Source organism: Mytilus trossulus, chromosome 4, assembly GCF_036588685.1.
Source record: "Mytilus trossulus isolate FHL-02 chromosome 4, PNRI_Mtr1.1.1.hap1, whole genome shotgun sequence".
Classification (NCBI taxonomy): domain Eukaryota; kingdom Metazoa; phylum Mollusca; class Bivalvia; order Mytilida; family Mytilidae; genus Mytilus; species Mytilus trossulus.
Window position 1 is genome coordinate 6,277,430 of NC_086376.1, and position 23,885 is coordinate 6,301,314.

Sequence of the window (23,885 nt, forward strand, 5' to 3'; positions counted from 1 at the left end):
GTATTGTTATGCGTTTATTTTTCTACATTGGTTAGAGGTATAGGGGGAGGGTTGAGATCTCACAAACATGTTTAACCCCGCCACATTTTTGCGCCTGTCCCAAGTCAGGAGCCTCTGGCCTTTGTTAGTCTTGTATTATTTTTATATTAGTTTCTTGTGTACAATTTGGAAATTAGTATGGCGTTCATTATCACTGAACTAGTATATATTTGTTTAGGGGCCAGCTGAAGGACGCATCCGGGTGCGGGAATTTCTCGCTACATTGAAGACCTGTTGGTGACCTTCTGCTGTTGTTTTTTATTTGGTCTGGTTATTGTCTCTTTGACACATTCCCCATTTCCATTCTCAATTTTATCTCAGTGTTAATATAACTGAAAATTCGGCTCTCCCTTGACATCATTAGCGTGTATAGTCTCAAGGAAACGATAATAGTCAGTCGGGAGGGTACGATAAATATAAGTTGCAATAACTTGTTTCTCAATCCACTATAAATAAGTATGTTTAAACTAAGTATACCCGCCGACGTATTGTAGATATAGACTGCCAAATGTCGAACTGCATTAAAAGTGATTGCAGGTATCCGTAACAGTTATACATGCAGGTGCTGGCAATTAAACCATATAAAACAAACAAGATTGAATAGAAATTGAGATTATCGAACAGTAAGTGGCCATTATATATTAATGTGATGACAGAAAAAGATTTCTTTCCTAACCTTAGATACAAAAAATCTCATAAAGTTAAATTGCATCTGGCACATGGCATGCATCTCCACTGTTTACAAAAACATTCTTACAAATCAAATGAAAATGAATCGGTTTAGTTTCAATACAGATTACCATCTGAAAGTTAGGTTACAACTGCACGCAAGCCTTTTTCCACAATGCATTTTATGTCAAAATGAAGATATCAATGGTATAGTTTTCTAATAAATGTTTTAATTTATACATGTTTGAAATCTGTTGCTTTTGTCATTGAAATATTTATACTGTTTATATATTCATTTTTTTAAATTATTTTCTTGTTTTTATTCCCGTACCAATTATTGGCCCCAAAGAGCATAAACGTACCAATAAAAATCCGACTCCATCAAGAGAAAAAAACCAAGTATATGAAAACCATTAAATTAAGGATTACAAAATATATGACATAACATGGTCAGACTCAAACAACAAAATTAACGGTACGAATTTTCTTGCACCAGATGCGCATTTCGACAATTCATGTCTCTTCAGTAATGCTCGTGGCCAAAATATTTGAAATCCAAAGCTTATATAAAAGACATGCCAATACCGAAGTACTGGCTACTGGGCTGATGATACCCTCGGGGACTAGCGGGGACAAGGTACGCTAAGAGTCAATGATTTTTTCCCCCAAACAAAATTCATTTCTGTTTTAGATACTGTATAACCACAGAAAAAAAGGCCACTTTGCATTAACCTTGCATTGACGGATTGGATTATTACTTATTGCTTCTACGTAAACTGATTGATTTTATACACCATCTAACCTCGGTCACATACGTGCCCTCGTATAGATAACATATGCAATGTATCATTTTTACATAAGTTGTAGCCTGTATGGTGGTTAATGCACTTAAATAATAAGCATACACAATAACACAAATCATAAAGTATCTACACGAATCTCATACAAGTGAATATAATTGTAAGAAATTGTAATTGTTATTAATTGTAAGAAAATGATATATGTAAAAAAAAAAATTGATGTTAACGTGAATCATTTAGCACAAAATATGTTCCTATAAAAATCTGAAACAAGGGCTAAGTTACTGTGTCAAGACAAACTATGATTCTATAAAGCTATTATAGCATTGAATTTAAACATATTAAAAACCACACTAGCCTGATCAAAACTAACATAGAAAGGGACAGTAGACCATTATGAAAGTAACGGGCCTAATTACTGAAGTTACTCTTAGTTTTCTTTTAATGTAATTAATTGTTCTATGTTAGTAATAAATGTAAAAAGAGAAGAACAATGGTAGCAATATATTATATGTAAAAGATATAATGCATTCTAAAATGGAACATCAGTACCCGCCATTACAGTAAACTCTGACTTATTTGACCTTATTTGACGTTACACAATCGTTTAAGTATATACCATGTGTTTAGTTTTATTATTAAAATACTTTTGACAACTATCTTATAGATGTATTCCCGCACAAATATCCCGATAATAACAATATCATGCAATGATTTATATAAAAGCATAAGATTTTAAATATGAAAGCAAAGAACGCGGGCATCACTTACATCATCATTTGATTAAATTAAGCATTATGATTTAATGACGTTTGTTCCATTGCTTTTCTTATACCCGCTTTCTACAACTCCTGATATCACAGGATGCAAACAGACAGAAGATGGAAGCAAAATATTACAAACCTATATATATATAAGAGGTGCAACTGAAAGGTACAAACGCGCTCAAATTAAAACTAGCATGGTTTATATATTTGTGCGAATGTTAAAAAAAAGCTTTTTATTTATATACTGCTTATAATAATTTAACAATTATACACAATTTAAGTATTATTTGACTGTATAAATGTTTTATCACAAACAATGCAGTGTGAATGTTCTTTTCTTTCTTTCATTAATAAATAGCATCGTTGTCATGTAATCAGTTTATACGTCGATCGGGGTCATCGCCTCTTTTATTGACCACTTCGCATTAACCTTGCTTAGAAGTTATTTTGGATAAAGCATATAAAAATAGCATTCGTGATTGTTTAATTAAGTTTTGTATTGACGCTTGCAGATGATACATTTATAACTAAAATAAACATACACACAATATTGTTCTGTTGATATATACATACTTAAAATGGACTCGTCAGCTAAAACCAAAAGTTTCAAAATTATAATAAAAAAAAAGAAAAAAAAAAGAAGATGTGGTATGATTGCCAATGAAACAACTTTCAACAAGTGACCAAATGACACAGAAATGAACAACTATAGGTCACTGTTAAGCCTTCATCAATGAGCAAAGCCAATATCGCACGAGTTCATTCAAAATGAAATTGACGTAAATGTCTCTTGTTAATAAAAAAAATAATTAATTAAATCTGTTCAAATGAAATTAATCTATTTATGATTCGTGGACATGCAGTGATATTGTTTTACTTCATTTACAAATTTGTAAATTCTAAAGTTTTATTTTATTTTCCATTTTTATTTTTATAGTCAATAATGATAATAAAAATGATATCAATAAAGATCAACAAAATAATAAATAAAAATAAACTCACTGCGTCCTCTACCGAATTTACTCCCATGAACATACTGCAAGGCTCTAGGGTACCCGAGCTGACGACAGACTACATGAGCATCTCTAATGTCCCAATTATGGTCGCAAATTGATCCCCATTTATTATCATGGAATACTAATACTGTTCCCTCACTAGAGCTAGATCCTCCAATTAAACGTATATCTCCTTCAGAAAAAGGATAACACTTAATATAAGTAACACTCAGGATAAAAGCAAACACGTTGATTAATTCCATTTTGATTGAATAAGAAATAATAATTAAAAAAAAATCAAATGGGGAGATCCGCCGTCAACTCCTTTCTCCTTCCTGCCTTGGTACTAACCAACGTCTTAATGAGACATTTTACAGTATTTTAGTGCCGTGCATATGTCTTAATACAATATAAGCGCGTGCCACATGACCCATGATACGTCGGAGGTCATGGAAATTTAAAACTTTTTTAACTTAAATTAGCAGTGTCTAAACACCTGAACTACTGAATAGATAGGTGTGCACAAAATGATCCGGAAGATTAACAAAACTTATCTAACTATTGGTAAATGATTTTGTTAAATAAAATCATTAAAGACATAAAAGGTGTCAGTAAATCAAGACTTCATCTTAGTTTCCAATCACCACTCACAGAAAAATCTCAAAATCGTATTGTTTAAATCATAACTTTAACATTGAAACATTAAGACTTAAAATTCCTCTCTCATTCATAACATTATTTACACTGGTTATACAAGCAAAACTCTCACGCGGAAACATAACCAACTCGTCAATTTATAAAAATGTCAGATTCAGCATCTTGAAAACCTTGGAGGCGTTTTCGTGCACCTGCTTTGGCGATGTTGCGGTTATAAACTATAACTCATCGCAGGAATATAAATTCCACGATGCACACTATGCAGTTTAGTATAACCTCGTAAAAAGAGACATTCTGCAGTTTATTTATATATCACAACAAGACCCTATTATCCAACGATGTTTGTAAATTTACATAAGCGTACGTTGATCACTCTCATACTTAAAGGTATCTTTTGATTAAAATCATAAATAATATATAATAACTCGTAGGTAAATGTGAATTGGGGCACGAAAACTTCAATAGGGAAAGACAACCTTGATCAAATATGTAAATCCATACTTATTGGTATACTGATCAGTGTCTATTCTGTCTACGTGTCCTTATGTAAACTTTTAAGTGTTAAAATGTTTCTAATTTGGTTTATGCTATACGCCTCTTTGCAAGGGCAAAATGAGTAGAGAATTTTGGTAAGTTCTCGATAAATTCTCCACGTTGGACTTCAGATCTATCAAATAGCATACCTTTATAATTTGCAATGTCTTTGGAATCTCTATGAGATGTTACTTGTTATCGAAATTGACGTCTCTACTATATTTTTCACAAATGATTATTAAAAAATTAGTGAAAAAAACTTATTTTTTTAAAGAGACGATGTTGTAGGTTTGTTGATATTTAAGCTATTGCATATTATAGCCATTTAAATCATTAAGGTTCTTTCCACATTAACCACAAATAGGTTTTGTGGTATGAAACCAACAATAAAATGACCATTTGCGGTTTTAGAAGTACCATTAAATAACCTTTAATACATGATAATACATTGAATATATAGAAACTTATGCGCATCTTTTGACAAATCTGAGTCTTTATACGAAAGGAAAAGTTCATAATTAACTTTTTATTGAAAGTCTGTTGACGTCCATTTCATTTTTCAATTATTCCGCCGTGGGTTGATGTGTCAATAGCATAACCCAATACATATATAGCTTACTATGCGGTATGGACTTTGCTCATTGTTGAAGGCCGTACGGTGACCTACAGTTGTTAATGTTTGTGTCATTTTGGTCTTTTGTGGATAGTTGTCTCATTGGCAATCATACAACATCTTCTTTTTTGTATTTATAACTGTTAAACTGTTTATATACAGTTAAATTTGACAATCAATTCTTAATGATATTATTTGTCTACCTTGACACACAGTGAATCAACTTCGCACAACAATTACCGAAGGGATTTAGTCCTACCTCACTGTTACGTTCTCTCATGGTAGTTTCAGTTTAATGGCATTGACACTTTGAAATATATGCTCTGTAACATTTCGAGGCTTCACTTAAGAATTTTGTATATTTTTAAATGTCTGACTATTACATAATGATAATTACTTTCTTATATAACAGAGCTTATGTTAACAGCTTTCCCATACTTTTCTGACAGTTTTTCAAGCCTTAATAAGAAAGTTAAAAGATAATTATAAGGTACGTCTTTATTGAAAACAATAAAGTAAACATATACTGCATCAAGGATTATAGTCAGTATACAAATCCTTGACTGTATGAATGTAAAAACTAAGTCTGTCTTTACAATAACGTTCCAAACAGATATGTTATATAGATATAGGAAGATGTGGTGTGAGTGCCAATGAGACAACTCTCCATCCAAGTAACAATTTAAAAAGTATCAACATTTTTACCATGCACATGAAAATAGTGTTCCGATGTCAGTTGAACACAATCATAAATTCAGATACATGTATATAACAACAAACCGATATCGTTATGAAAGTCGGAGTTCGTTGTGTTGTATGTTTGTGATGTATGTATACAGAGTTTTGGCTGCTGTATCCCAATTATTGTCACATTAACCTAGAATGTCTGCTTAGGTTTCTAAGTCAATTTTGTCAATGTGATGGGACCATAAACAACTGCCATACATGCGAGAGGGTTAGGTAGATATTAAACCAGTTTTAAGAGAGATGCAATTTAAAGATACAAAATAGAAATTCAAACTCATAAGTCGAAAATAAGCTGACAACGTCATGGATAAAAAAGAAAACGACAAATAAAATAACAATACACAAAACATAACATAGAACACTAAAGACTGAGCTAATCCAACCTAACCAACAACTGTGTTTTTAACCTACCATTTCTTCGGGAAATGTCAATACCAAGTCGGAAATATGGCAGTGGTTTGTCATACGGTTCATTGGTTAATAACGTTTTAAAAATTGCTGAATTTGTTTATATTTTTGGTCTTTCCCTTTTTTAATCTGCCTTAGAGTTCGGTATTTTTTGTCCGTTTTTTGAACTCTTGTGAGCAAAATCGGAATCCGAACTTGAACTGTTAATGGTGTTTGAGCAGACTGACCACAAACATACAAACAATTGAACAATTCTGTCTGAACGTAACACAGAAATGTAAAAAATAACATACTAGGTATATAAAATTATTAATATAAAATGTTTGCTTCTTGTTTTGTACGACGACTGTAACACAACAGAACTTGGCGGATGTCGACCTTTTCAGAAGTAATTGACCTGTTACTCTGTTATTTATATAACTGCTTAAAAATAACAGGCAGTATATATATACATATTTACGACAATCATATATCAAAATGCTTATTGACCAATACATCTCTATTGGTTGTTGTTTGTTTTCTGTGATATATATATTTGTTTTACATTCGTTTTTTTTGTTCATTTATCCAAAGACATGCTGTTAGTTTCCTAGTGTGAATTTTTACATTTGTCGTTTCTGACTTTTTATAGCTGCAGTGACTATGCGATATGGGGTTTGCTCGTAGTTGAAGGCCGTACGGTGACCTATAGTTGTTAATTTCTGTGTCATTTGGTCTCGTGTGACCCTTAGGAAGAGTTGTCTCTTTTGTAATCATACTACATCTTCTGTTTCATTTGTAGTAGAAAATAAGACGTAACTTTATTCATTTTTAGAGAATGACGCACTGAGTGACATCGTGTAATAGAAATATCTCGTTGTGCTGATGTAGAATATTGCTCCCGTTTTAAAAACAGATATTTGTGGTAAATAACAAATGCATGAATAAGATTCTGTCTAATAACGTGTATACATGAATGATGAAACATATCTATTTATTATACTTCTCATTAAAATTCCAGATTTTGATTGGTTAATACGAGTGAGGCATTTCACTCTATCACATAGCGCGAGACAATTTTGTGAAAGTGATCCTCTCGTGTAAACCAACAAAAAGTCAAAAAAATTAAAGACAATTGTTTGAATGCTAAAATAATACGTTTCCGTCTCAGACCATGCTCATAGCTTATCAATATCATACATATGTTTCACTTTTGTAATTTTTAGCTCACCTGGCCCGAATTGCCAAGTGATCTTTTCTCATCACTTTGCGTCCGGCGTCCGGCGTCGACCGTCGTCGTTAACTTTTACGAAAATCTTCTCCTCTGAAATTACTGGGCCAAATTAAACCAAACTTGGCCACAAATCATCATTATTGGGGTATCTAGTTTAAAAAAATGTGTCCAGTGACCCAGCCAACCAACCAAGATGTCCGCCATGGCAAAAAAATAGAACATCGGGGTAAAATGTAGATTTAGGCCTATATCTCTGACACAAAATCATTTAGAGCTAATCTGACCGGAATAAAATTGTTTATCAGGTCAAGATCTATCTGCTCTGAAATTTTCAGATGAATCGGAGAACCCGTTGTTGGGTTGCTACCACTAAATTGGTAATTTTAAGGAAATTTTGCCATTTTTGGTTATTACCTTGAATATCATTATAGATAGAGAGTAAACTGTGAACAGCAATTATGTTCAGTAAAGTAAGATCTACAAATAAGTCAGCATGATCAAAATGGTCAATTGACCCCTTAAGGAGTTAATATTGCCCTTAATAGTCAATTTTCAACAATTTTTCGTTAATTTTTGTTATCTTTTACAAAAATTTTCTCCTCTGAAACTACTAGGTCAAATTTGCACAAACTTGTCCATAATCATCGTTAGGGTAAGTAGTTTAAAAATGTGTCCGTTGACTCGGCCAGTCAAATAAGATGGCCGCCATGACTAAAAATTAGAACATTGGGGTAAAATATAGATTTTGGCTTATAACTCTGACACCAAAGCATTTAGAGCAAATCTGAGATGGCGTAAAATTGTTTAATAAGGTAAAATCTATCTGTCCTGAAATTTTCAGATGAATTGGACAACCGGTTGTTGGGTTGCTTCCCCTGAATTGATAATTTTAAGGAAATTTTGCAGGTTTTGCTTATTATCTTGAATAATATTATAGATAGAGGTAAATTGTGAACAGCATTAATATTCAGCAAAGTAAGTCTACAGGTAAGTCAACATGATCAAAAGGAGTTATTGCCCTTTATAGTCATTTTTTAACAATTTTCATAAATTTTGTAAAGCTTTATTCGTTTATGATATGCACACAGACCAAGTTGAGCGACACAGGCTCTTAGACTTTAGAACCTCTAGTTAATGAATTTATTTTAAAAGACAATAATTAAGACAGAACATGCATTATAATAACTCAAATAATGTGGTAGAGTGTACTTTAACCCTCGAAAAATCTTGGTAACCTTGGATTTGCCTCGGTTGGTGGTTTTTTTTTCCCGTTTTCAGGGTAACAATTATAGCGTTCCTGCCTACTATCTTCAACATTGTCAAAGAAACACGTAAACTGTGAACAACAAAAATTATTAGCATTTAAAGATCTACAAAATGTCAATATGACGAAAATCATTAAATTAACTTTTGACTGCTTTGCATATCATCTGGAAACTTAGAAACACACTGATAATCTGCAAACAGCAAAAATGTCAGATCGGAAACATAAGATCTCAATAAATGCCAATTATATGGTTCTTGTATTGCCCCATTGAAGAAACACAGATACCAAATGACATATTACAAGATGCAGCTTCGCTTTGATAGTCAATCAGTATTCTCCGTTTAGAATTGATTTCCAATTGAAAAAAACATCTTCTACCACAGAGGAAATGGACAAATAGTACAGGGATAAACGAAAATCAATGTCTTAATCCACAAAGTATATGTAATATGTACTCGTTGCTCACAAGTATTAAATCATAACAAATGGAAGTTATCTAACTTAAATATAAAAGTGCTAATGTATTATTTCGAAATAACATCAAATATTTTGTACCTAAATAAGCATGCTGGTATAGACAGTTTGTATCCTCTGACCAAAGCAAATCGTGATATCATACAGTGATATGTATGATTTTCTTATTGATAAATTGTCTGTTTATGTTTTCTGTGAAGATTTATCACCGCAGCTTAACGTTTATTGTATTTGCAATCTGTAAAACTATAAATAACTGATTCGATTTGTATGCTTTGGATATGTTTCATTTGCTATTTTTTTTTTCTTTCTTCAGTTGGAGTCGCGGCACTGACGAATGTTGTTTTGTTACATTCACATGACATTTCAAGAAACTTCGCGTGTAATTTTGCAACAGTGAGGCTGCTCGTTGTAGTACAAAAAGGAGGGCAAGAATTACCAAAAAAGTTATTTTACAAAACAAATTCTATCATTTTTATTTTAGACTCCCATACCACCATAAGTAGTAATGGATTTATTTATGTACTAATATATTAAATATTGAGTTACTGTCATGGTGTCGTTCGTAAATGGTTCTCTTCTGTGCACTTGCCTTGTTGTCTTCAGTGTATTGTCATATGTTGAACACATGTCTTGCTTTCGTTCGTGTATTGTCCTCTGCTGTACAACGGTATTGCAGTTCGAGTATTGTCTTCTGCTGTTCAATGGTATTGCTGTTCGTGTATAGTCTTCTGCTGTTCAACGGTATTGCTGTTCGTGTATGGTCTATTGCTGTACAACGGTATTGCTGTTTTTGTATTGTCTTCTGCTGTACAACGATATTGCTGTGCGTGTATTTTCTTTTGCTGTACAGCAGTATTGCTGTTCGTGTATGGTCTATTGCTGTACAACGATATTGCTGTTTGACTGTTGTCGTCTACCGTTCAAAGGCGTAGCTATTCGTGTATTGCCTACTGGTGTACAAAGGTGTTGCTGTTGGTTTACGGTCTGCCACTGTACAATACTAGAAGTACAGTTCGTGTTTTTTCCACTGTAGTACACATGTTTTGTTCGTGTATTGTGTTCTGCTGTAGAACGGTATTGTCCATTGTGTATTTTTGTTTGCTGTCGAACGGTATGGTTTTCGTTAATGTATATTTTTTCTTTTTGCTGTGCAACGAAATTGTTGTTCGTGTATTGTATTCTACTGTAAAACGATTTTGTTTTCGTTTATGTATTTATTTTGTTGTAAATCGGTACTGTTGTTTGTGAATTGTCTCCTGCTGTAAACTTAACCTATTGTCGTTCGCGTGCTGCTGTGCAACATGTTATTGTTAGTGTTTTTGTTCCACGCTGTACACCCGTGTTATTGCCGTCGTGTACTGTCTTCTGCTATTCACTTTTCTTGTCTTTACTTTTGTTACCGCACAACTACATACCGGTGGTGCTGTCGTTAGATCAAGGTGCTCTGTTGTACATCTGTCATGTTCTTCTTTTCCTTGTGACGTTTTTCTGATGTTTTCCTGAGCTGTACACATATCTTGTTGTTGTTCGTGTATTGTTCTCATGCAGCTTTGCTATATTTAATTAGTTGTTTTGTCTAGTGTATTGAAGGACTTGAATAGTACTATGTGTAACTATAATACTAAAGTGAATATAATGTTAAAACTTTACCAGTTTATGTGTTGAAGTAGATAGATATGTAGTTACTACATACAAATTACTTCGTTCTTATATATCTCTTTCTAAACATTTGTACAATCAATGCATCTATTTCATTTATGTTTTTTTTTCTGTCTTGAAGTTTAATATATCTTGTGTCGTTTTAATTACAGCTGCCAATTATACCAGCGTGTACTAAAGTGCACAACTATGCATCTATAAATCAGACACTTTTATCCGAGGATCTTGCCCCTTTTTGTGTAAATGATTTAGATGACAGTGTGCGAGATAAGACGAAATGATGATCTATAGAACTGATCTGGCATATCATATTTATGAATGATCAAACCATTATATAACAAATATAGACATATGTCATTATCCTTGGGAAAATGTAGGTCCTTACATTTTTATCTTTTTTTTAATTTTCAGAATTCGTATAATTTGACTCCTCGTGCTCAAATTTTACACACGCGAAATTCAAATAAATATTTCTCATTTCTTTGGATATGATATTTTCTCTTTCTTTTGAAGTTTACTTATGATTTCTAAATATTATAGTGTTTATGCAGTGTGATATATTATAAGTAGGTATTTTGTGAAGAACATAATATCATATCATATTATTCAAATCATTCTGATATCATGGGGTCATTAAAGGATTCATAATTTTACTTTTCGCAACCTGTAATTTATTTTTTTCAAAAGTGATAAGAATATTTTTTATTTTGAAATATAAATTTTGTTTAATGTTTTGTTTTATTCAAAATTTTACAAATTATATTAAAACACGCAAGCACATAAAGACGCAGTTCCAGTTACTCAAATTTCTTGATATATCATAAATCTTGATGACCCAACAAATACACCTCTAGCTCCAGCTACGAATGATACCTAATAATAATTAGCGCAAGGGAATGCAGACAATGGGTGCAGCGTATGTCTCTTCTTTTCATAAAAAAAATACATAAACGTAGAATAATCTAAAAATAATTGAAATGAGCTTCAACCATGATTGAAACTACATCTTATCTGCATCACTATCTCGTAACCCCTTTTTGCTCATTACCAGATTCTTTGAATGAAAGGTCTTCCATTACAGAATTTTGGTGTTGTATGTGAAAATGAGACGTGTCAAGTTGCCCGTCTTACAACAAAGCAAATTGTTAATCATTACAAAGCTTTAAATTAAAGTTATGTTCTTACATCAAAATGATAGTAATAATGAGAAAGATTTATGAGAAAAACTAGACAGGAAATGGACGATATCAAATTTGTTAACTGTACTTTAGGAACAATCGGACAATCTTAAAATGATAATTGACAGTGATGTGCTGGATTAATTTCTCTCTCTATATATATATATCTGTCAAGAATTTTGAATCGAATAACAATCTGTCATTTTCCAGAACTCAGACTACACAAAGTAGTCTCAGTAATGAAGATTGCCGTATAAAATATTCACCGACAGTGACTGCTGACAAAAGTTGACATTTCGTATTGGAAATGTGTTCTACTATAATACATGACTGATGCCCCGCAGGGCGCAGCTTGATACGATCGCAGAGGTCGAACCATGAACAGTTGGGGCAAGTATGGACACAACATACAAGCTTGATACAGCTCTGAATTTGGAATGTGATTAAATAGTTGACACAGATTAGGTTCTGACACAGATTGAAGCACTTAAAAAAAAATGGACATTTTCTTATTATGGTCCAATATCCAAAATGTAAAAACATGGTTAGATTCAGCATATCTAAAACCCCAATAATTCATTTTTTGATGAAATCAAACAAACTTTAAGTTTAATTTTGGACCTTTTAGAACTCAATGTGGACAAATCTGATAAAGGGGTTCAAATATTAAAAACCTAAATACATGGTTACATTCAGTATACCAAAGAACCCCATATATTCAATTTTTGTTGAAATCAAACAAAGTTTGATTTGGAATTTTTTTTGACCAACTTGAAAACTGGGCCCATAATCAAAAAAATATTTTTTGTTAATATCAAACTAAATTTAATTTTGGACCCTTTGGACCTTAATGTAGACCAATTTGAAATACGCGGTAAGATTCGGCATATCAAAGAACCCCAATTATTTATTCTTTGATGAAATCAAACAAAGTTTAATTTTGAACCCTTTTGACCCCTTATTCCAAAACTGTTGGGAACAAAACTCATAAAATCAATTCCAACCTTCCTTTTATGGTCATAAATCTTCTGTTTAAATTTCATAGATTTCTATCAACTTTCACTAAAGTTATTGTGCAAAAACCAAGAAAAATGCTTATGTGTGCCCATTTTTGCCCTCTAATTCCTAAACTGTTGCGGCGTTCATTGTGATTTTCTGTAACAACCTTCACCTACAACAGCTACGGACAGTTATAAGCATCGAGGGTTTTATGACAAAAAAGACATAGTCCTTATGTTTACTTTACGATAAAGATGACAACCGCAAACATCTCGGGATGACATTTGTTCATAGAGCAAAAACACAATTTCTGTTCATTGCCGAAACATTACGCGAACAACTTTATAAAATACTCAAAAGCCAAATATACAAAAATCTATGTATATCTTTGGTTGCTGATTCATTGGAATATACCCAACACCACTGTAATTCATATGTAAGCAAACGGACATAGAGAGTATGGCTAAATATATATAAAATCACTTTTGTTCAAGAAAGTTAGTAGCTATTTTTAATTTATATTTCAAAAAAACATCTTTATTAGCTCAGAACGTCCTAATTTCTGGTCGATGCCCGAATTATTGGCTATACTGAGCGAATTATATCAGTCCAGGTCTCCACCAGTATAATAGATCATAATAGATTAGTATGACTAACTTTATAATAGATATTCAAAAAATTGACCAATTACATCATATATACATTTGTCATTTATAAAAAATTCTTTAGTTTACTTTGTCTTAAGTGTCTTAATCCTTGTATTGGAATGTTATTACGAAACTACTTAGAGTAATTCCTTTTTAATTTCACAATTATAGTTGTGTTATTTTAATGCTATATAGAATAATGTAAACCGTCGAATCATACATGCAAATATGCAATGAATTCGTAGATATAAATTGACTTATAATAGAGCCTTGTTATAACAACATATCGTGGTTGACATAGACTCTTTATTGTGAATCGTGGTTTAAGTGGTTAACAATTTGAAACAGTATCGTCTATAATTGTTTATAAGCATTTGTGTCAAAGTGGTATTTTAAAAACCTAAAATCATTTAATACCACAGTAAATGATTTTTACAAAGTGACCTAACATACGATCAAAGCTTGTTAAGTATTCAAAACAACTCATTCACGAACATTACCCGCCCAGCTCTTTGCTACCTTTACGAGACGGTCGCTTTCATCTCTTACCTGGAGATTTTATCTGATAATAGATTTAAATCATGCCGTTAATAGACCCAATCAAATGTAATGGGTAATAGATTTATATCCCTGTACTGTTAGTATATAAAACGATGCAAGAGCCAGATAAGTGTTGTAGCAAAGCACTTTATAGAATGATACGAAATACTATCCGCCTTCATACTTTATTTATTTGTAAATGCAGTAAATTCCAAAGACGACTGAGTTATGTTTAGGTGATATGTACTTTAAGATAAACAAAGGAAAGACAGGATATTTGTTAGACGATGACACAGCAGTTTTTGTCGTCTTTGTAGATCTGGATTCATGTTAACGACCTTAGTCCTACAGAAAAGGCCAAACTCGACCTTAGTCCTACAGAAAAGGCCAAACGCTTTGCAACAAGTCAGCTGGTATCCCCCGATTTCAAACAAAAGGTACCGATGTTGGTGCCATTAATCAAGATGAAATCAATATAGCAATTGGTCAAAATTAACCTATAGATTTGGTATTTTGCATAGTATCTAGACTTTTGCTATTTAGATTATAACCACAATTCCAACCGTTTTCCCTCGATTGTGACCTACCGATTTATAGACTTTTCACGAGGTGTGTACATACATTCGCAACATGAGGAGACCCATGTGTGAAGTTTGATTTGCTTACCCTTCCAAAGCACCTGGAATCTTGCCTAGTTTTGAGATTGGTTCATGTTGCTTAGTCTTTAGTATGTTGTGATTTGTGTACTAGTGTTTGTCTTTTCGTTGTCTATCGTTTTTGCTATGGCATGGTCAGTATGTTATGCTATGGCATGGTCAGTATGTTTTGCTATGACATGGTCAGTATATTGTGCTATGACATGGTCAGTATGTTTTCCTATGGCATGGTCAGTATGTTTTGCTATGGCATGGTCAGTATGTTTTGCTATGGCATGTTCAGTATATTGTGCTATGGCATGGTCAGTATGTTTTCCATGCACTTATTAGTTTGGATGTCTCTTTAACATCGTTTGTCTCTCTCTCACATACCCTTGCGAATCGTGGTACACAGTAGTGTGGCCTCTAATTGTAGTTTCTTCTTCTATGTGTTTGTGTGTTCTGTGTAACTTGCTGTTTTCCTATTTATTACCAAGCTTATGATTTATAATACGTCGAGACGGCAGCTAGACCCGACAGATGCGTTTGAATCAAAACAGTTTGAAATGCCAGCTCAATTAAGAAGTAAAAGTAAATGAAACTGATAAATGTCGTTTAGAGTTATAATTTTAAGTTTACGTAATTTGTCTTTTCTGAAAATTATGACTTCGAGTAAGATATCATTACGCTTAATTTGTAAAATCATTAATATTTAAAATTCAATTACAGAGTCGGTAATACAGAAATGCATATCTAAAGTACACCATTAATAACAAAATAAAAGCATTCCATCCACTTTCAAAACCGTATGATAGGTATATGTTGGTACGTGCACGTATTGCTATTACGAGAATAAAATATAGGTCAAACCGTGTTTTTAAAAGAAAATACGTAAATGAACCACATCAAAATTACATAAAATCAAATGGGAATGCATAAATTATTTTAGCAAATCAGTGTCTGATTGCAACACTGAGTTATTTTCAGAGTGAAAGTAACTTTCATTCAAACCACCCCTGCAAAAGACATTAAGGAAATAATTGTGTCATGATTTAATAATAGCTGACAATTTAATTACTCCTGCCCCTGCTGACATAAAAATACTTTATGTCAGACTAGCTAACACACACCTAAATATTCTAGCATGACGTAATATATCAACATGGATGAAGGCAATTGTTGCAGGAATTCAACTTCAGCGAATGAGTCGGAGAATTCAATACAGCATTCTGAGACATCGGTAACATAAATTTTGATTAGCATTAAGTGGTATAAATTTCCAGCACTTTAAATCACAACATTTAAATAGAAACAAAACGTGTTTTGCTTGAAAAGCCTATATGAAAATAGCTTCTTAACGCAACGGATTACATAAGTGATTATTTGGCTGATAGCTTCTGTCAAAATCCAAGTTTGTGATCTTGAAATTGAGTTATAATTACTGACACATCCAATGATGACGGTGTGTCACAAAAACGTATAGTATATCAAATAACATAAATGAGATAGCAAAGTAACAACTAGCATTATTTGAGAATGACGGAAGAAGCATCACACTCAGAAGGAAACATTCGATTAAACCATTTGACCAGGTATTCTGTAGTTTCTATGTTCTGTCATGTGTACTATTGTTTGTCTGTTTGTCTTTTTCATTTTTAGCCATGGCGTTGTCCGTTTATTTTCGATTTACGAGTTTGACTGTCCCTTTGGTATCTTTCGTCCCTCTTCTATCAAAAGTATTTAAAGACAGAATTTAATTTCAACTGGTCACAAAAACAACGAGGAATTGTATAGTCATATACGTACATTTGTATTAGTAAGATTATTGCTGAGGAAAACTTAATTACCATTGAGCGTCTTTGTTTTGTATACTAACGATGACCTCATGTGCGTCAAAAGGGTTAACAACTTGTTCAATATGAATGCAAAATTTTTAGTTGGATTAGACAAGACAAGATGTTGAGTCATTTCAGACTGGCGTGATAGATTAGTACATAGAATTTACAGCATTCCAAACTAACAGATCTCTTATTTAGAACAATACACTGCTCAGTGTGTTTGAAATACTGAATAGCTTATGATAGTCATGTAATAAACTTTGTGACGAACGATGCACCAGCATGTGTCAGTGTCAGGAGCATATCACTCTCAAAAGGCGAGGTGCATATTTAATTTATACCTCATAATTGCAACTTCGGGTTAGGCCCAAAATTTTCTCCCGAGGGAGTGTTGTATTATTATTCGTGTTTGAAGTCTTTTCAGCAGAAATAAAAAAGGCACCCTTTTCGGATAGTTATGTTTTATATTATATATCATATCATTTGTTTAGAATGCTGTAGAAAATATGTTGGTGTTCTCATAACCCAACAGAATGTAACAAACATTTCCACTTAATTAGAATTTTACAATGCAAAAAAATATCTACGTGAGAGATGTTTCTGTGACATAAGTCAGAGATAAGATTATAGAAATATCTTATCATTGTGCCAAGACCATTTAAACTACAAAGATAAAACGTCTGGCAAGAAATAGACCTTACTAATTGCCAAATTAACTTATTTATCATTTTTGTTTTAAAGTGTATCTTATATCGTTATTTATGCTACTGCCCATTATATTAAATTATTTGATGTTACGATGTTGTCTTCACGTAGGCCCATACTAAAAAGAGATCCAAGTCACTCATGTAGTCAGGCTTTAGTTGTTGACCTCAAAGGCAGATTTAACTTTTAAACAAACATTTTTTTACTGATTTAGAGTAAATAATTACCAGATATAATAGAACTTTTTGTACACATTAGATGAGCATGTGTTTGTACCTGTATCAATTACCAGTCGTAAATAATTCGTCAATGGTTTTATTTTTTTCTCATCGATGTAATCAGCCTACGCATTCCACACGTATTTATAAATAATGAATTGTTTATTTATTTGAAAATGCTGGGTAAATAGATTTTGTATGCTTCAATCAGATGCAGGCAGAACTTAATATATCTTAATAAATGTATTTACAAAGACAAACGTACGTTTATGTTAAAAGTCTTTAAGATCATGGTCTTAATTCAATGTAAAAGGATACACAGAAACATAACCCTATCAATAATCCATCGTAATAGGTCAAGGTCAGGAGAATTCTGTCAGACGGGCAGGAACTGTGCCATAGATTGATAAACCTACATATCCTTTTCTTTTCCATAAATAGTATTTGAAAATCATTTTCATATAGAATATAGTTGACCTGTTACTTTTATCTGAGACTACTGTTTGTGTTATAGTAGTCAAAGCTTTTATTATCTGTGAAACTTACTTGACCAATGTACCAAGAAAACGATGCATATGTCATATGAACCTAATATAGACTTGTAAAAATTAATATAATTGACATTTTACTACCCCAGAAACGAAAACATAAAGTGGATAAATGAACCACGAAAATGGGTCAATGTCAGAACCATATAAAAGGGATGCTTTACACCCAATACAATTGATTTATTACTTATGGAACACAAGAAACAGATCTGTGAACCATGAAAATGGGATCATGGTCAGATAAATCCTGTCAGACGGAAATTTTCACATTATTATTTTTTATAGAGCATTATATAAACCATAATTGCTGAAAGCATTGAGAAACGGACCAACACTAAAAACTATTCATTGATTTTTCAACAATTATGAGGTCAAGGTCATATAATCCTGCCAAAAGGACATTCAAATAATGTTGACTCATTACTTATTTTGGCTGAGAAACAGAAAGAAATCCTGGACCATTAGCTTTCAAAATACCAAATATGAATTATTCATCCCATTCTACTGCCTATAGTATGCATCTCTATATGAAGAGCTGGCAGTGCCAATGCTAGATTAAAATCCTTTTGTTTCATTCTGTAAAATTTTTCAATCCAGCAGGCCCGACAAAAAAATAAATAATGATAAACCTATTCCAGTTATATATTTTATCAAATACATTTGACAATGTCTCAGATGTCTAACAAATTTTCTCCTTTCTTCATCTCTCTTTATGTTAACTTGACCTTTGTGACTTGCTTGAGAATATGTACTTGGTCTTCAAAATTTGTAAATATAAACTATGTTGATTCCAAAACAAACAAAAAAATATGAATGGCTCTCTTTGTTCATAAAAAAATTCAATGCAAACTTAAGTTACTCAATCTTGTCTTCTAGCTAGTATAGCTCTGATGTAAGTTACGGCAATCATAATGTCTGTAAAATTTAATTTGAATTGATAATGCTTATAAAATTTTGAGAACAAATTTTTCTTGCCAGGCTCAGTACATTCATAAAGACAATGATTCTCTGGGAACAGATTAAAATAGGATTTTACATCATGTTTTTTAAACACTTTCACACTTCTGTTTATAATTATTTACACATATATGGCTTTCAAATGAGTGGAGTGCTCCTGATGAAGGTATATCCAGAAAACAGTTAATATATTCATTGTCATCATAATTTCCACAAAATAGTTATGTCCCTTTATGGAATTACTACACTACCCACAGGTTTCCTAGCATGATCATAGAGTTAACCATGTACTTTTAGAGTGTGACTAGAAACAAAGAGCTTTAAAGAGCTTGAATCACTCACATGAACAGATTTTTTTATTAATATTTTTTATCAAAGTTTTTCTTTTGCTTTCAAGTTCTTAATTAGCAATTTTATATGTGTGGACACAAACCAGTGTGGATAGTAAAAGTGAGAAAAACTGATTTGTTGAGTAAATTTTCAAAGTACAAGGACCATAACTCTGCAAAAAATCATCAGAACATAACAAAATTCAAACTTGATCTGTAACTTTTCATTATTAAACAATACACCAAATATTAAATCCATATCTTCAAGCACAAAAAAAACTGACATGTGAGACTGACAGACAAATTAACAGAGTGCAAACCTAATGTCCTCTTCAACTTCATGGGTAAGGGACCTATTAAAGATTGTGTGTTTCATTCAATAAAAGACATGCATATATGCTGTGAAATCATAAAAAAACAATATATGAAAGTTCAATATGAATTATTATTATTAGTAGTTCTAGAAATAGAATGTTGGTGTAGACTCAGAACCTCGAGGTATAAAAGATTTTTAGGTTATATTGGCACTTAGAGGAGGGGGATGCAAAAAAAACAACAAATACAAATTTGAGTCAATTGTATATTTCAACAATAAATAAATATAGTGGATTACAATATCAATAATTTCTACATAATTTAAAATCTATATTAGTCAACAAATAATTTCAACATGGAGAATTTATAATTCTTTAAAAAATATTTACAACCAAACAAATATTGCACCAACAATTTCATGAATTAAAACATCTCTCTCGCTGTTTTAGTAACATATTAGTATTTATGATTTTAAGTAAATGCGTCTATTAAAGCATTAAATACATATTGATATTTCTGTAGCATAACTTGAAAGGAATAAAGAAAACCATTATAAAAGCATCTGTCATTTCACTGTGTCTCACTTGCACAAAGTATGGTTTTAACAATTGGTCCACAACAATGATTTTACAACTAATTCTATTTGAATGATAACCTCAATGCATTAGGTAAATAAAATCTTGACTTCCTTCAAGAACTGTTCTCCCTTTTCTCCAGCTTTTGTGCAGTAATGTTCAGCAGCTTCTCTATATCCAAGATTAGACAATAATCTAGCATACTCCAAATATACTGCTTCTACCAAAGACACTACAATATAACACAGAATTATGATTATTGATTGATTGATTGATTGATAGATGGTGTTTAAAGCCACTTTCAACCACTTGGCTTATTGTATGAGTGAATGTAATTCCATGTACTACATTTAAGTATAATATTGCCAATGTTAACCAGCCCAGTAGCCTCGGTACTGGCATTAAAATACGGATTTTTTTGTGTTATTAAAATTTGCTGTTACAAAATACTAGAAATTATTATAAATTGAGGAATGTATCTCCATCATGCAAAGCTCTGATTCCTTTCACGGATTTGGCTAACTTTTTGGACCTTTTGGATTATAGCTCTTCATCTTTTATATAAGCTTTGGATTTCAAATATTTTGGCCAGGAACATCACTGAAGAGACATGTATTGTCGAAATGCGCATCTGGTGCAAGAAAATTGGTGCCGTTAATTTTATTATCTACTATTTTTATTGTGTTTTTTTATAATTATCTTCAGTTATGATTTTCTTGAAAGAATGTAACTTTTTTATTGGATTTTATCATTCAGTTTTCACCCATGTTTGATTTAAAAGTGGGAAGATCTGAAAATCAGTCAAAGCTATAACTTTTGATAAATAAAATCGGAATGGAAATGAGGAATGTGTCAAAGAGAAAACAACCTGTGAAAATGGACCATTTGTAACACACATACCTGTATCATCTGATTTATCAAGAAGTCCAAACTGTGTACAGGCTTCAGCAAAACAAGCAGCTCTGTTAAACTGTCTCATGCCATACAACATCTCTAGAACCTTATTGAACTGTCCTAGGGATAACTGGACTAATACAGCTTTACTCTGAAATGTAAAACAAGCAGCTCTGTTAAACTGTCTCATACCATACAACATCTCTAGTAGCTTACTGAACTGTCCTAGGGATAACTGGACTAATACAGCTTTACTCTGAAATGTAAAACAAGCAGCTCTGTTAAACTGTCTCATACCATACAACATCTCTAGAACCTTACTGATCTGTCCCAGGGATAACTGGACTAATACAGCTTTACTCTGAAATGTAAAACAAGCAGCTCTGTTAAACTGTCTCATGCCATACAACATCTCTAGAACCTTATTGAACTGTCCTAGGGATAACTGGACTAATACAGCTTTACTCTGAAAATGTTGATGTATTTAATTCTCAGAAATACTTTTTTTTATGAAATGCATATAAAAAAGAAGATGTGGTATGAGTGCTCCTGAAAACAATTTCTATCGAAGTGTTATTTGGGTAACTGTCTCATTGACTTTTATCAAACATCTGTGAAATTTTTGTGATGAAAACTGAATGAACAACACTGAACTTCAGATGATATTAGGATAAAGATGGCAGTTTCCTTCAGATGATATTAGGATAAAGATGGCAGTTTCCTTCAGATGATATGAGAATAAAAATGGCAGTTTTCTTCAGATGTTATTAGGATAAAAGAGGGACGAAAGACACCAAAGGGACAGTCAAACTCGCAAATCCAAAACAAACTGACAACGCCATGGCTAAAAATGAAAAAGACAAACAGAAAAACAATAGTACACATGACACAACATAGAAAACTAAAGAATAAACAACACGAACCCCACCAAAAACTAGGGGTGATCTCAGGTGCTCCGGAAGGGTAAGCAGATCCTGCTCCACATGCGGCACCCGTCGTGTTGCTTATGTGATTACAAATCCGGTAAATAGTCTAATTCGGTAGGTCAAATTCATGAGAGGGAAGGGGATTGTAGTTACGACGTAAGGAACATATCCGATATCATTTGTGAAACAGTTATTCCATAACGGTCAACCAACTCGTGATGGCGTCCGTAAAATTTACGAAGGGATGATTTCAACTTCACCATTTGGAACTCTTGGTTTAATAGCTTCCTTGTGAGCAGTAACCCTCTATCAAGAAAACCATGAAAGGAAATGCAAGCACGGGAATATCGTATCAATTGGGAGATATATACCCCGTATGCAGGTGCTGCTGGAATGTTGCTACTTAGAAATGGAAAGTTCACAATTGGAAAGCTGAAATCATCTCTTTTGTTGTAAAGTTTTGTCTTCAACCAACCCTCATTGTCAATTTCTAGATGTAAGTCAAGATATGAAGCCGACTTAACTGTATCTGTAGTATCCTTTATCTCCAATTCAATGGGATAGATGCGATCCACATAGTCACCAAATTTTGAATTGTTTAGTGAAAGAACGTCATCTATATAGCGGAAAGAAGAGTTAAAGGATATTGCTAACTTCTTATCTTTCTTCCTAAGAAGTTCCTGCATGAAGTCAGCCTCATAATAATAAAGAAACAAGTCAGCAAGTAGAGGGGCACAGTTTGTTCCCTTTGGGATGGATAAAGATGGCAGTTTCCTTCAGATGATATAAGAATAAAGATGGCAGTTTCCTAACAAAAAATCTTTACCTAGGATCTTCATGTAACTGAAGCATTAATGACTATGTCTTATATTTTAAAATTTTAACCACAAGTTTTCTATAGCTTGTTTCTTAGTCATATTTTGAGACAAATGTAGTAGATTATAATGATCCTATATTGTCAGACAAATGTAGTAGATTATAATGATCCTATATTGTCAGACAAATGTAGTAGATTATAATGATCCTATATTGTCAGACAAATGTAGTAGATTATAACGATCCTATATTGTCAGACAAATGTAGTAGATTATATTGATCCTATATTGTCAGACAAATGTAGTAGATTATAATGATCCTATATTGTCAGACAAATGTAGAAGATTATAATGATCCTATATTGTCAGACAAATGTAGTAGATTATAATGATCCTATATTGTCAGACAAATGTGGTAGATTATAACGATCCTATATTGTCAGACACATGTAGTAGATTATAACGATCCTATATTGTCAGACACATGTAGTAGATTATAACGATCCTATATTGTCAGACAAATGAAGTAGATTATAACGATCCTATATTGTCAGACAAATGTAGTAGATTATAACGATCCTATATTGTCAGACAAATGTAGTAGATTATAATGATCCTATATTGTCAGACAAATGTAGTAGATTATAATGATCCTATATTGTCAGACAAATGTAGTAGATTATAATGATCCTATATTGTCAGACAAATGAAGTAGATTATAACGATCCTATATTGTCAGACAAATGTAGTAGATTATAATGATGCTATATTGTCAGACAAATGTAGTAGATTATAATGATCCTATATTGTCAGACAAATGTAGTAGATTATAATGATCCTATATTGTCAGACAAATGTAGTAGATTTATATTGTCAGACAAATGTAGTAGATTATAATGATCCTATATTGTCAGACACATG

The 23,885-nt window shown here is 32.4% G+C and overlaps 2 protein-coding genes across 4 annotated transcripts in view; both read right to left on the reverse strand.

Annotated features, from left to right (window-relative positions):
* LOC134714554 (lysyl oxidase homolog 3A-like) overlaps window positions 1–4,200 on the reverse strand; it is a 28,270-nt gene extending 24,070 nt beyond the window's left edge. The window contains exons 1-2 of one of the 3 annotated variants that reach the window (XM_063575901.1): window positions 3,278–4,200; window positions 2,849–2,866 (exon numbers count right to left, since the gene is read on the reverse strand). In XM_063575901.1, coding sequence (XP_063431971.1) covers window positions 2,849–2,866; window positions 3,278–3,533 — 274 coding nt within the window. In that variant the 5' untranslated portion in view covers window positions 3,534–4,200. The remainder of the gene's footprint in view (window positions 1–2,848; window positions 2,867–3,277) is intronic. The other 2 variants (XM_063575903.1, XM_063575902.1) reach the window with 2 other exon arrangements.
* A 15,832-nt stretch (window positions 4,201–20,032) lies between these two features.
* Window positions 20,033–23,885, reverse strand: part of LOC134714556 (WD repeat-containing protein 11-like) — a 52,063-nt gene continuing 48,210 nt past the window's right edge. The window contains exons 28-29 of the mRNA XM_063575904.1: window positions 21,230–21,479; window positions 20,033–20,561 (exon numbers count right to left, since the gene is read on the reverse strand). Of these exons, the coding sequence (XP_063431974.1) occupies window positions 20,419–20,561; window positions 21,230–21,479 (393 nt within the window). The 3' untranslated portion in view covers window positions 20,033–20,418. The remainder of the gene's footprint in view (window positions 20,562–21,229; window positions 21,480–23,885) is intronic.